Genomic DNA, 15596 nt, shown 5'->3' on the forward strand with positions numbered 1-15596 from the left:
GGTCTAATTAGGGTTTTATATCCCTCTACTTTAAGAAAATTAAAAAGCTAACTCCTCTACTTTAATTTATTAGAATATAGTCCTCACGCTTTATAAAAAATTGAAGAGTTAATCTTGCAGTACTACCAAACTTTGTCGTTAAATTGTTAACATGGAAATAAACAGTTCAACAAAATTATATGAATTAAACTAGGGGTGAGCAAAATTCAGTTTGACTCGAAAAAATTAAATTTTTTTTAATTTCAAGTTAAACAAATCAAGTTATTCAAATTAATCAAATTATTTGAGTCAACTCAAATTTTTTTCAAATTTTGAGTTCGAATCGAGTTTGATTTTCAAATTTGAATAATTCGAATAAATCGAATATCAAACTATAATAATTTACATTATTACCCCAAACACCTAAACCTCTTCACTTTCCTCCCAAAACTTTTACTCCCTCCCACTTTCCCCCATAACTTTTACTCTCCTCCCATCTTACCCCTTCTACCCCAAACCCATCCCCCAAATTTTACTCCTCCCATTTATTCCCCCCAATTTTACTCCCTCAACATCTAAAACGTTTTATTTTCCCCTAAATGTTTACTTCTCATCCTTTACCCTAAATAAAAATTAAAATCATCCAAAAAATTTTGTAAACCTAAATAATAATTTTATTTATATATACTATTTATATTATTAAATTAAATTCCATATTTTATACTATTTATATTATTGAATTGTTTTATCATATTGAATCTTTACAAATTTTTACAAAATTGAATTATTGATGATGTCATAAAATATTCGTGTTAAAATTTGATGTTGGTATGAATTTCACATTTTATCATAACTTTTATTAAAAATCACATTTTTACATTTAATATTTTTTAAATTTCAAAATACATAGTGACAAGAATCGAAAATAATTGAAGCAACTAAGCAAGCAAAGAAGTTAACCCGTATATAAAAGATTAATAAATAAATTATAAGGAGATTAAAGTTAATAACAAATTTGATTACGGTGGATGACAGTGATTACAAGGGCCTAAAATACTTTTTTTTTAATTTAACTCGAACAAATATATTCGATTCGATTCGAATTCTATCTCACTCGACTCGATTCGAGAAACATTCAAATCGAATTAAGATGATAAAATATGATTCGTCAAATCAATTAACTCAAAATTTTTTCATTCAATTCAATTCAATCTGATCGAACACTCACCCCTAAATTAAAATACTAAAAGTTAGCTATTTATATAATATTCAAATTATATTTTTCTTTTTTTTTTACATTATATAATATATTTTATCGATTTAATCCCCATATTTAAAATTTTAAAATTTAAATCTTTTATTTTTCGATTTAAAATTCTAATTCAACCAATAACACTACTAGTATTTTTCGTCAAAATTTATTAACTTAACATTTTTTTGTCAATCATATGACATCTCATGTGAATGCAATCTAATCAACACGTCAAGTTGATAATATTTTAATAAAAAATAATGATTGGACTAATATTTTAAAATCAAAAAATAAAAACTTAATTTCTAACGTTTTAAGCACTAAAATTAATTTTCAAATTTTATTAAAACATAAAAATTAATGACATATTTAACTAATATAATGATATTATGTTTACCTCTAACATAAACCATAAAAAATAACATGCAGGGTTGAACCACAGTGAAGTGACATACAATTTGTGTGTAAATATTCGATTCATATCCGTTTCGAATTTGATGCTTGAACAACCCTTACCCTATGTCCCTTAAATAATAATGTTTTTTATGTGTGTTTTATATTTATTTTATGATTCATATTCCGAGTTCATACATCTCTCAATATGTGGTCCCCAAGGTCTTATCCCTCAAATCATAATAAAAGAAAATTACACTAGTAGTCACTAACTATTAGTAAAAGTCTTTTTTTTTTTTGGTCACCCAAACCTCTAACACTAAATGCAAAATCAAAATGAACTTAAATGATTCAATTAATGTTGATGTGTCTTTAACACAAGTAAGGTCAAAGAAACGCTCCCTAATAAAGTCATCTCTATCAACAAATCTCAAAACAAGAGTCATTTGTTCTTCTTTAAATTCATCACGATATTCATCAACAATGATGCAAAATTCTGAGTCTCCAGTATCTTCACGAATCTTCTTTTGCACTTTATTAGCAACAACGTGCAAAAATTCCTTTTGAATTGAAGGCTGGATTTAGGAGCATTTTCCAACACAATATTCTTAACATCATTGTTATAAGAAGCTAAAGGTTGAACCAACTCGATAAATTTACCACAATTTTTTGTATCAAGTGTTTCATCTTGACCTCTCGAAACATAAGCTTGAAATGCAAGCCATCGAACAACATCAATAGAAGTCTTAATTCGTAACTTATTATTCAAAACTTGTTCCGAACTTTGTTGATGCATTACTTTATTATGCCCAGTTTGCTTCATCAAATTTGCATAAGACTTGATGACATTATTATATGGTCTACAATATGACTAAGGGTGAGTTTGGATGGGCGATGTGTTTACCTGCGGTTAGTGTAAAAACAGCGGTGGCGGTGGGATTAGATACTGTAGCGATATGCACGCACCCAATCGCCCATCCGAACCCACCCTAAAAAATACATAATTCTTTCGAGAAATATTTTTTTCCCAACTTAGTTGGAGAATGCTCAAGTCAAGAAGAGAATTGAGTAAACCAATATTATTGAAGACGCTTAGGATGCTTTTCTAGTGAATATGGATAAAATGGATGTGGATCTACTCTCAAGTAAGCTTCTTGAATTTCATTTCATTGATTAATAATTAATAAAAAATTTGAATAGTTTAGTAATTAAATTAAAATTTTATTATTATTTAATGATCAAAACAAAAACACGTGAAAAATTTAATGATCATTTAAATGATGTATTCTTTAAAAATTGTACGGACAAAATTCATTGATTTGACATATATAAATATACATATTAATTAAATAACTTTACCCTACATAATCATCTACCTCCGATGAAGCGACAAATAACTCGTGCCTAAATATTTGATATCTTTCATATTCATTTTACGATACGATGACATTGGCTGCCCCTCACCAATGTCTATTATCCCTCAAAAAAAATAATATTTTGACCAAAAACAAGGTCAAAACTGTAAATTTTCTCCATTGGCAACTCGAGGCTTCAACATATGACACTTTTGGCTTTTCCATAAACTCCCTTTCTTCACCAAAACCCAAAAGGAAGCAACTCGGAAAATGGACCCAACTGCACCCTCCGCGTCGGTCGTCGGCGGCGGTGGCGGCGGCGGAGGAGGGCCGGCACCTTTCCTTATGAAAACATTCGACATGGTGGACGACTCATCGACCGACGACATCGTTTCATGGAGCTCTAACAAAAAGAGCTTTGTGGTTTGGAACCCTCCTGATTTTGCTCGCCTTTTGCTTCCCACTTATTTCAAGCACAATAATTTCTCCAGCTTCATCAGGCAGCTTAATACCTATGTGGGTTTCTTTTCCTTTCTGGGTTTTTTGTTTAATTAATGTATCTTTGATAATTAGGGGAAATCATGTTTCTTTTTTAGCTTTTAACTTCAATTTTTGATGACAGATTTATGGAGTGATTTTGGTTTTATGTTTTTGTTCCTTGAGAATGGACAATTTCTCCTTTTTTGTGTGTGTGTCCTTTTCTACTGAATTATGGGTATGAATCTTTGCTAAAGCCAGCACATAAATTTAAGGTCAATCAATGTCTTCTGCTGTGATTCATAAGGTAAAATTCTATGAGAATTGGGGTGTTTTTTAAGTCAATGATTTTGACTTTGAAATTTATAAATTTTCTTCGTAATTGTTTCACATTTTCATGATTTTTCTTTTGCATTCCTCAACTAAAATGGTCCTTAATGAAGAGTATCTATTCTTCTTTATCTTTGATGCAGGGGCTGTTGAAAGAAGAATTAAGAGTATCTATTCTTCTTTATCTTTGATGCAGGGGCTGTTGAAAGAAGAATTATACTTGTTTATGGTTTGCTTAGGTTTAGATGTATGAAGATGGAGTGTCTAAGCATGATCTGATTGCATATGAATTTAATTTGTTGACAGGGGTTCCGGAAGATTGATCCCGAACGATGGGAATTTGCCAATGAAGATTTCGTGAAAGATCAAAGGCATCTTCTTAAGAATATTCATCGAAGAAAACCTATTCACAGCCATAGTAATCCACAGGGTTCTTTGATAGATCATGAAAGAGCTGGATACGAAGAAGAAATCGAAAAGCTTTCACGTGAGAAAGCTGCACTTGAGGCTGATGTTTTGAGGTCTGAACAAGAGCGGTCAGCTTTGAAGCATCAGGTGGAAGAGCTGACACAACAAGCTGATCAAATGGAGCGTAGGCAAGACACTTTGTTTAACTTCTTAGAAAAGGCTTTACAAGACCCTGCTTTCGCCGAACATCTTTTTCGTAGAATTGAATCTATGGATGATGTTGTGGCATATAATAAGAAAAGGAGACTGCCTCAAATTGATCAAACCAAGCCAGTTGGTGACCATAGTCTTTTGGACAACAAAAGTAGTTCTACACCCGAGTTTGGAAATGTTGTCCACCTCGATTTCTCGAACAAGCTTAGACTAGAATTGTCATCAGCTGTTTCGGAGATTAACTTGGTTTCTCAAAGCACGCAAAGTTCTAATGAAGATGGAGAAAGTCCACAGAGAAGGGTTTCTCAAGGAGAACCAAAAGATGATAATATCAGACCTCAGGGGCTTTTATTCACACCCGAAACATTAGACATTTCAGATACAGGCACATCTTTTACATTCAACATGGATTCATCTTTCTCTCAAAGAGTATCAATGAATGAAAGCCCGGCAGTGCATTCACTGCAACAGAGATTAAGTTCCAATGAAGAACCTGATAGTCATATTTCCTGTCAGTTAAATCTAACTCTGGCATCTTCTTCATTGCAAGTCAATAAAAGTCCCAGCTTAACTAGGATGTCCCAACCAAGTTGGGAAATCGGAAAAGTCTCCGAGTCAAGGTCTAATGCCAACAGTAAAGACTCTGATTCTGGACCTTTCCATAATAGCAGAAACATGATTGATGGGGAAACAACATTATCGTCATCGAAAGAAGGCCCTAACACAAATCAAGAGCCTGCCGCTGCTCCGGTTAGAGTAAATGATGTATTCTGGGAACAGTTCCTCACCGAGAGACCAGGTTCCTCTGACAATGAAGAGGCCAGTTCCAATTATCGAGCAAATCCATACGAAGAGCAAGACGACAAAAGGTCAGGCCATGGACTAGCAAGGAATACCAAGAACATCGAGCAGCTTAGTCTTTAGCAGCAAAGTTGCCTTGCCGCAAATCCATTGATAAGTCTACAAAGGTCTCTCTTGTTCCTTCTGTTTCTTCGTGTTATTTATAGTTACTTCGTTTATAGGATACGATTTTATACATAACTGCCCAAAATTAGTTTGAATAAAATCATGTTGAAATTTGAATTCCACTTGGTAGGTTCTTGCATTGGGGATATAGCATCCTTTTTTCACTGATAAAATAGAAAGTTATGTAGCTTTACCGTCTAGGTTTCGAACTGTCAGTAACCAAGCAATGATGTTCATCTTGCAAAAATGACGTAATCTGTGTATTCTTTTTCCCGTATCGAAACTGAAGTCTCCTCTTAGTGTTTTCAGTGCCCATCTAACAATTCATCTCATAATAATACATTGTGGTATTGTTGTTTTTTCTTACATCAATCCCGAGTTATCACATTTAACTTCGTGCGTTTCAACTGATTGATGGGTAGATTATTCATTAGTTTGTGCAGTGAATGTTATGCATGATATAAGACGTTCATGTTTCTTAAGAAAGTAGGGTTCATCTGAAAAATCACTATAATATTAAGACAGTGATAATGTGATTAGTAAAATAGAAAATGGAGTACTACCTTTGCTTCCGTTTGTGTTGGAGTTTTGAGTGAAAGGGTGATTCATCAATGGAGCTCAGTAGTGAGTTGAGTCGTAAGGAGCTTAGTGGCCCTTAAGTATGGTCATAGTTTTAAAGTCATGTGAACGGGGAACAGACGTTGAGAGAGCTTTTCTCCCATTTGAGGTCTGGCCCGGTTTAACTCTAGATAATTGAAGCCTAATGTGCCTACTAGATACCGAAAAATCATAGAGGAAATAAAATACCTAGAGTAAGATATTGTGAAAAAGTATGCACTCGACAAGCGAAATGATCGCCATGCTAAGCATTTCACAAAGTAGGTAGAGTGCTTCAATCTCGGGAAGATTTTCGGGCATATAAGCTCGAGTGCTATGCTTCCTGATAAGCTGGTTTTGGAGGAAGGCGGTGATGGTTGCATGACACAGTGGTATTAGAGCCAACTTTTATGAATATAAAGTAACAATTTCATTAGCCATTGGGTTAGTTACTCGGAGTGATTGAGAGTTCAATCCTTACATTGGATATCGAATAGTTTTAAAATTTATGGTCAACATCTACTCTTTAATGGTCCTATAGAATACGAAAGATTTATTACAGGACTCGTTTCGGTGGATATCTTGAGAACCAAAAAGAAATTCATTAATCATAGGGTGCATTAATTAATTAATTTTGAAAGGTTCATTTGGTTTTATTTATTTAATATTGAGCCTTATTTAATATCCCACATTTGCTTTTTTTCTTTTTCATCCAAAAACAGAGGGAAAATGACAAATCAAACCAATTTACATCAATTATTATTTTTCTTCACGAGATTAATGAAGCCAAAGTTTTATTCACGAGCATAAAGACCAAAATGAAAAAAAATCGTTAATATTATGAGAAAAGGTCCTTGTCTTATAGTAGAAATATTTAAGGTAAATTATATCTAAAGTGATTAAATTATTAGTAAGTTTACGTTTTGATCATGTAACTTTAAAAATTATAAAATAGTCCTTGAACTATTCGAAAGTTTTTATTTAAGTCGTTGAACTATTCAAAAAATTAATACAAGTCAATGAGTTAAGTTTTTTTTTTTAATCTAAATAGTGAGCTCTAAGTGATGATTCAACAATCAATATGGTGGATCAATATCCATCACTGAGCAGGAACATACTTTAAATCTAAGTCGATACGATGATCAATGTGGAGATTGAAGAAAAAAACCTATTTAGATTTTGGTTCGCAAATTCATGATATTCAAAACTATTTCATGAAAAAAAATCGAATTGTAGAAGTGAGGGGGAAGGAGAGCTTCCGATTGATATACGCAGTGCAAACAGAGAAGGCCATACAATAACGATTTTAATAGCTCAATGATATAAATAATTTTTTTTACCATTTTATAACTTTTCAAAATTAATTGACAAAAACAAAAACTCACTAATAATTTAATGACATTGAGTGTAATTTACCCAAATATCTATAAGTTGGACTGATCCATTTTCTTTTACAAGCTATGAGCTATCCGACCATGAACAAATCTATTTAACAACTCCACTATTCTCAAATAAGTCATCGAAATTTCACAAATTGATAATGAAGTTTAGTATTAATATTTGGAATATTAGTATTAACAACGTGGTTCAATCCCTGCCCATGAGAATGGACCATATTTCATGGGCAGTCGTTTTTCTTTTCAAAAAACACCCACGATAAAAAGAATAATCATTACTACGAACAATGGATACCCTAATTTTTAAAAAAAAAATCATTTTAGAACTAATTAGTTATTAAATTGTTATATTAGATATATTAGATATATATTTTTTCTTACATTAAATGCATTACATTTATTATACATATACTTTTGGCATTGGATTTTTAATAAGCATTAAATTATACCAACACCACTTCAATAATTTTCTTTGGAAATCTATGGATTATTTTAGATAATTCTTTGAAAATTGCAAAATAGGTGTGACATGTTCTACCCCATAATAATATATATAATTAAAATCATATTTAAATGACAATACAATAAAATAAATCATTATTTCTTAAATTTAATATATTAAATTAATCAAAAATTTAAGTTATAAATAAAAATATTATATTTATAGTTTTCTTATTTCCTTTTTTTAAGTGAAAATAATACTATAAATTCTTTTTACTGAAAAAAGCAATTAAATGCTACTTATAAGCCAACTGCCTACTACTCCCACAATTTATAGTGTTGGCCTAATTCGATAGCGAAATCAATAAAAGATATAATGATAAATTTAGTATCTAATATTTATATATTTTATTATTTTAGTCCTAATTTTATTTTTTAAACATTTTCTTTAATTTTTAAAATTAAATTAAATTGACATTTTTAAATAAAATGACTCAACTATTAAATTTTATTTTATAAAAATTCAAAATAATGAAAGTTATTAAGAATTCAACAAATTTAAAAATTATAAAATAAACAAAAATGGACGTAACATATAGACTATCACATGGGTTGGTATATCAATGACATCAAAATTTTAACATTTTAGTAAGTTTTTAAAAAAGTAATTTAATTAATTTTTAAAATTAAGAGCTAAAATGATAAAAAATAAAATAAAATTAGGATCGAAATAACAAAATGAGTAAATATTAAATGCTAAATTGACTATTATGCTCAAATAAAAATTAATAGAGGGTCAAATATATTTTCTCAAAAGAAATAATATAATTTTTGGCTTCGAATTTGACAATTAAGTTTCTTTTAGTATCTATATTTTTTGTTCATTTTGGATCTTGAACTTTATAAGTAGGTCCATTTTGATCTCCGAACTTGAAAACATAAGAGTTTAATGATCATTACTTGAAAATTAAAAAAATTAATAATTTTTCGAGTGATGATGTGGTACAATCTCATAGTGTTACATTTTATGTTTTAATAACAAGATGGGTGGTTGAATAGGTTAGACCATTATTTTTATTTCAACCATCCAAAAGCTTTTAAAAATAGAAAATTATTAAACATGTTCAATAGTCGATTTTGTTTGGTTTTCAATTTTTATTAATTTTAAATAGTTTTCAAGTCATTCAATGCAACATTTTTATTCGGATCGTTATATTAATCCGTTTTCAATTATCGCTCTTGTTCTTTTGTTTTTTGGACCAAAAATTATTTTATTTTTAAATTATTAATTTAATAATATTTTTTCACTATTTTATGAACAATGGATATAATGTAATTTGTGAGACAAATGTATACCCTACTTTACTGTATTTCCAAGCAAAGTGGGATAATTTGGGTGTGAACATAAATACATGGGAACCTTGTTCTGTTTCAATGTCTTGTCTTCATCCATCACTTCTCCAACTACCCTATTATTTCTTATTTTCACTCCCCTCCATGAAAGCCATAGCTCCAAAATAGCTTCAATCCCTCCCCCCCAAAAATGGCTATTCTCAAACTGATCTTCATCACCCTCACTCTACCCCTTCTTTTCCTTCATTCTTATGTTGCTGTCTCAATTTTAGAGCTCCAAAATGCACTGAAAACCAGTGAAATTGATGCCACGGTGAGAAGGGCTTGTTCCAAAAAGCTTGAAGATTGTTTGGAAAGTGAAGATATGGAATCAGAGACCCAAAGGAGGTTGCTTTTGATGCAAAGAAGGTACATTAGTTATGAAACATTGAGGAGGGACATGGTTCCTTGTCAAAAACCAGGTTCTTCTTATTATGATTGTGGTGCTGCTCAAGCTAATCCTTATAGTAGAGGTTGTGAGATTATTACAAGATGTGCTAGAGGTATCAAAGGTACTAAAACCTGAAGAAGAAGAAGAAAAAAGAAGACCTAAATTTGATGTCTTTTTTTTAACTGTTAACAGCTTGTTTCTGCAAATGCTAATGTGTTTGAGCTGTTTTGTATTGTATATTAGAGAACCTTTACCTTAAATTTCCTATATATAAATCCATGTTTAATCTTTAGGAGCTCTGGGGCTTGCTTGTTAAAATCTGGGTTTTTGAAGATGCTCTATGTTTGAATCAGCTAGTTTAATCTAAAGTGGAGAACAGTAGGAAAAGGTTAACTCACAATTAAGACTGAACTGTCATTTTCTAATGTTCAATCTATCCATGGCATCATCTTTTAGCTCTATACCCTTTTCTGTAGATGTTTCCAAAAGTATCACATGGCTTAGCCTACCATTATTTATTTCTTGTCTTCATACGTGTTATGTTGGGCTTTTGAGATTAGGTATGGGTTTTTAACAGTAAAAAATGGATAGAATAGTTTGTTCAAATAAAGATTAACTTGAAAAACCGAAAAACCAAAGTTCAAACACTGTTGTAGCCATCCCTTTCCCCCATTTGTAATGTGTATCAGTATATATATATATATATATATATATATATATATATAAGCAATGTGCATGTATATACACATTACAGATTTCCACTACAATGGTTGAATGTGCAACGTGCCAACTTGTCTTATTCTTTATCCAACTTGTCCTCACCTTTCCCATTGACTGAAAATATAAACTTAAAGTCAACCAATCTAAAACTCTCAAAATCCCCATTTTTTTCTCTCAGTTTCTTTTCCATCAGATTAAGCTCTTTTCATTTTCCATACCTGAAGATGGCAAACCCACGGCAAACCATGGATTCATCGAAGCTTTCATTGCTTTTATCCATGGTTTTTTATGTTCACTCAGTGATTCTCATCTCTCAACATTTCAGTCTCTCATACTTTTCCACATTGTCAGCATCTTTCGCATCAGTCCCTTGTTGTTTCTTCATCATCTGTAATTGCCTACAAATGGAGAAGTCATTTAGCAATCTAATTTGGGACCATTTCCTGTTCATCTGTGCTCATCTTTCAAGTATTTGTGAGCTTAGCAACAACGACTTAACAAGAGGGTACTTGTTCTTCTTCATGGGGGTCTTGCTTTTATCTCTTTACACCAGTTACATTTGGTATCAACATCAGTCTTCAAATGGTGTTCATCTTGTGAATGTGATGATAGAGATCTCATTTTCGTTTATCGGCAATGGGATCGCCTTGATCGGAAGATGGTTCGTTCCATTAGACAACCTTTTATGGTTGGTGATTGGAACATGTACAATGTTTTCAATTTGTGTTGTTTTGTTTTGTTATTACCTGTTTTCTTCAGGCAAATTCAAGAAGCCATAGCCATGTTTTTATTGACTACTTTGAGTTGTTTATAATAAGATAACATGTTCTTTAAGAATTTGCATATTGCATTCATTGTTCTTTATAGCTGAAACTGGTTTCTTCATATGTTTTGAATCCAAATATCTGAACTACAATCACCACCTGGATATCTCATCTCATGAGCCAGGCAAGGTCCATCAGGTTCTGCTCCAAAATCGACAAAAAAAGTTCAGGTTTATTTTAAGACTGCCTTTCTCAGTGTCGATGTCAATCTGCAACATGTGGGAACCTTTCTCCACAAGTTCTGGATAGAACTGTCGGTCCATTGTGCTGAATACCGAGTTCGTCACGTATAGCCGCTTACCGTCTAAGCTTAATTGGATCATCTGCGGTCCCCCTCTTAATCGATGTCCCTGTAAACAACATAATGATGATCATAGCTTGCCATCAATATGATTAATCCGACAAGTTAATATGAATGTTAGTATTTAGAAAAGACCTGGATTTCCAGAACATCGGATTGCCATGTTTTACCATCTTCTGTCATGGCCGCTATAGGGCTTCCCTTATGAATCAATCCTCCAACCCATACTTGGCCAACCAAGACCGGATTTCTGGGGTCCTCGATGTTATATTGTCGGATATCTCCATGCAGCCAGTTGGCAAAATACAGAAACCGATCATGAGAGAGATTAAGATGTCAGTTATAAATCCAGGCAATTCGGTAAGTATCCAATTTTGTACCTTCAATGGTTTCACTGAGATTGCCACCTGCAGAAGTTAATCAAGTACATAATAAGGCTTGTCCAAATTTATGAGCATTGGTAATGAAAGATTATAAGATCCTACCTGATGGCTCCATGATCCGTCTTCAGTTTTGAAAAACCGAACAATGTTACTCGTCAAGGCTCACCCGACGTACCCTGTACCTTTAGATGGATTATGCAGGAATCTTATCTGCAATGAAAATGAAACAGAACTACGTATTGCCTTCGACCAAAACCGAATCTTAAAAATGAAGTTGTAACATGCAATCTATCACCTCTAAAGGCATGAGACCGGTACCACCGAGATCCAACGTTTGTTTAAGTTCACCATCAGGCCAGCTATACACATGCAGATATCTCCCATACAGACCCTCTGCAACATGCTGAAGATGGAAACCTTGGGTGAAGGCAGTCGGAGCACCAAATGATGAGCTGATCATTGTTTTATGTCGAGGTTGGTACCAAAAATCGTAGCCGAACATAGGACTATGCCCCGGTTTCTCCCACCTAAAGAACAAGAAGTGACGGTTATTCCCCATCATTTTACCCTCTAAACATTCATTCGGTTTTCGGCTTTACCTCCCTTTGATGTTGAATTCGGAATCAAGGAGAAGAAATCTGCTTCCTTCGGCATTTCCATCTTTATCTCCGAGACACGAAATCATTATATCCCCGGAGGCAAGACAGTGAGACGTGTGCAGATATGCTAGGCCGATTTTCTTAATGATATCCACCGGCTGCAACACTCTATACAAAGAGGGAGCCTTGGGATTCTTTTGTGTGTCAATCACATAGACACGACTAGACCTAAATCATGCAGAACATTAACTGTATAATGCAACTTTGGTACCTTAACATATTGTATATGTAGAACAGTTAAAATATGTTTATATTGTAAAATATCGTCTCTATCATTATACTATGATCTTCCAAATATATAAAAAATACAATTTTGGCATGTATGTATGTATAGTCCCTTACAGAAACGAAGGCAGGATCAGATATTTCAGTAATTTAACGATATTTAAGTAATTTTATTTTATGTAATTCATACATAATTTTGGTAATTTTTTAATCTAAACTTGGACCTTTGATTCAGGGTTCGAATTTTGGATTCCGAGTAAAAAAATTACCAAAATTATGTATCAATGCATCAAAAAAATTACTGAAATATCACTAAATGATTAGGAAGGAATTTAGGATGACGTAGCCACTCTGTTTCTTGCAATCCTTTCTGTTAGGGAATATCTCATCTTTATACTTTAAATTTTTTTTTTTAAATTTGTCTATAAATAAATAAAATGATTATTTTTGTAATAATTAAAAATCTATTAATTTTAAGAGGTAGGCTTAACTAAAGTATATAATATTAATTTAAAATATGATGTATTTTTGTAATGTGCATGACATGTTTATCTTATACATTATAATATGATTTACACCATTATATTTAGTTGGTGATCATACATAATAAAATGTGTATAAAATATATATAATCCTCCAAAACCAATTAAAATACATAAAAATCTTAATAAAATTCAACCAAATCCACCAAACATAATTAAATATTATTAATAAATATTTAATAAACAAGTGAAATCAAATTACTTCTATCAGATGCAATAAAACTGCATCAATGGCAACTATTATGATTTTATCCCAATACCTTATTCAAAACTTTCCCAATGAAAGACAATTACCCCCAAAACTTTCCCATCACCCAAACAAAAACTCCTACATTAATCAAAAACCTAACAATCTAACAATAATTCATATGATAAAATGCAATAATAATAAAAACGATGGAACCGTCGGAATGTGCCGTTTTCGTTATTGAATTCTGCCTCAAATTCTCTCCTCAGTACCTGTAATGAGGAGGCTTATAAGGACCCTCAATTGGGACACTAATGTAGTCAGCTTGGTCCTTGGTAAGCTTAGTGAGCTTAGCCCCAAGTTTCACAAGGTGAAGAGCAGCGACTTTCTCATCGAGATGCTTCGGCAAAACGTAAACCTTCTTCTCGTATTTTCCGGTTGATTTCTCCGTCCATAGCTCGAGCTGTGCAATCACTTGGTTCGTGAACGAACAAGACATCACGAAGCTAGGATGACCGGTAGCACATCCTAAGTTCATGAGACGTCCTTCGGCTAACACGATGATACCTGTCTTGGTATCGGGGAATACCCACCTATCGGTTTGAGGCTTGATGGTGATTCGTTTGACACCTGGATAATTCTCGAGGCCTAACATGTCGATCTCGTTATCGAAATGACCGATGTTGCAAACGATGGCGTTGTTTTTCATCTTCTTCATGTGATCAACCATGATGATGTCCTTGTTACCTGTTGTGGTGACAAAGATATCAGCTGTTGAAAGAACATCTTCAAGAGTTAGGACTTGGAGTCCTTCCATAAGAGCTTGAAGGGCACAGATTGGATCAATCTCGGTCACGATGACACGAGCTCCGGCTTGTTTCAAGGCTGAGGCACAACCCTTGCCGACATCACCGTAACCACAGACAACGGCGACTTTGCCGGCAATCATAACATCGGTGGCTCTCATTAAACCATCAGGAAGAGAGTGGCGGCAACCATACAAGTTATCAAACTGTTCCATATAATCAAATCATAACTATACAATTGGATCATTATACATAAATGACAATTAAAATCATAATTCCATTAATTAACCAAGAGTGAGTGAGCATATAGGAGCCGAAGTATCTTAGAAACTTAGGGTCCAATTCAAAATCCGGTTGATAGTTTAGGGGGCTTAGCTGGAATTAACCCAAAACAAAAATACTTCTAACGGTGAAGAAAACATCAAGCAAATAGCAGACTCGATCACTCAAAGCAATTTGAAATGGTTTTCAATATATCTGTGCATCATAAAATAAAACCAGATCCACTATGAAGAAAATAAATTGGGAAATTAAATCAGAAATAAAAGAAATATATACCTTGCTCTTGGTGACAGAGTCATTGACATTAATAGCAGGGAACAACAAGGTTCCATTAGCCTGCATTTGATAAAGCCTTTTAACCCCAGTCGTGGTTTCTTCAGAAACACCAACCAATCTCTCCTTCATCTTCGTATATTTCTTCGGATTTGCTGTCAACCCATCTTTAATTATCGTCAATACGATCTGAAACTCAGCGTTATCGCTCGACGTCGGGTCCGGTACCTTCCCGGTTTTCTCATAAGCTTCCTCAGCTTTAACCCCTTCATGGATCAACATCGTAACATCCCCACCATCATCAACAATCAAATCAGGTCCACCACCGGCACCCCAATCGAGGGATTTCTCGGTACACCACCAGTATTCTTGGAGTGTTTCGCCTTTCCAAGCGAATACAGAAGCGGAGTCACGAGCGATGACGGCGGCGGCGTGGTCTTGGGTTGAGAAAATGTTGCAAGAACACCAACGGACTTCGGCTCCTAATGCGGTTAAGGTTTCGATGAGGACGGCGGTTTGGATTGTCATGTGAAGTGAACCGGTGATTCTGGCTCCTTTGAAAGGTTGAGAAGGGCCGAATTCAGTTCTACATGCCATTAGACCAGGCATTTCGACCTCGGCTAAATCGATCTCGAGACGGCCAAAATCGGCTTGAGACATGTCTTTCACCTTGTATTCACGGCCGCCGGAGGTTTTATCCACTGAAAGAGCCATTGGTGGAAGTAAAAAGTGAGAACAAAGCACACAAAATCACCCCTGGTAAAGAAACGATCAACGTAGCAATGATAGAAAAAGAAAGGCAG

General features: G+C 33.5%; 3 protein-coding genes and 1 pseudogene across 3 annotated transcripts; 2 read left to right on the forward strand and 2 right to left on the reverse strand.

The window, feature by feature from the left end:
• Positions 1-3174: 3174 nt before the first annotated feature.
• Positions 3175-5495, forward strand: LOC105796482 (heat stress transcription factor A-5). The gene is made up of 2 exons (XM_012626201.2): positions 3175-3495; positions 4093-5495. The coding sequence occupies exons 1-2, from the start codon at positions 3250-3252 to the stop codon at positions 5329-5331; spliced, it is 1485 nt and encodes a 494-aa protein (XP_012481655.1). The 5' UTR covers positions 3175-3249; the 3' UTR covers positions 5332-5495.
• A 3720-nt stretch (positions 5496-9215) lies between these two features.
• LOC105796485 (protein RALF-like 31) lies at positions 9216-9886 on the forward strand. Its single transcript, XM_012626207.2, has one exon. The coding sequence runs from the start codon at positions 9352-9354 to the stop codon at positions 9724-9726; it is 375 nt and encodes a 124-aa protein (XP_012481661.1). The 5' UTR covers positions 9216-9351; the 3' UTR covers positions 9727-9886.
• Positions 9887-11193: 1307 nt separating this feature from the next.
• LOC105795593 (selenium-binding protein 1-like) lies at positions 11194-12504 on the reverse strand (annotated as a pseudogene).
• A 1043-nt stretch (positions 12505-13547) lies between these two features.
• Positions 13548-15536, reverse strand: LOC105796484 (adenosylhomocysteinase 1). The gene is made up of 2 exons (XM_012626206.2): positions 14797-15536; positions 13548-14444 (listed from the first exon to the last, which is right to left on the reverse strand). Exons 1-2 carry the CDS (start codon positions 15505-15507, stop codon positions 13698-13700), a joined length of 1458 nt encoding a protein of 485 aa, XP_012481660.1. The 5' UTR covers positions 15508-15536; the 3' UTR covers positions 13548-13697.
• Between the last annotated feature and the right edge of the window lie 60 nt (positions 15537-15596).

This window comes from Gossypium raimondii, chromosome 3 (genome assembly GCF_025698545.1).
Source record: "Gossypium raimondii isolate GPD5lz chromosome 3, ASM2569854v1, whole genome shotgun sequence".
NCBI classification, from domain to species: Eukaryota; Viridiplantae; Streptophyta; class Magnoliopsida; order Malvales; family Malvaceae; genus Gossypium; species Gossypium raimondii.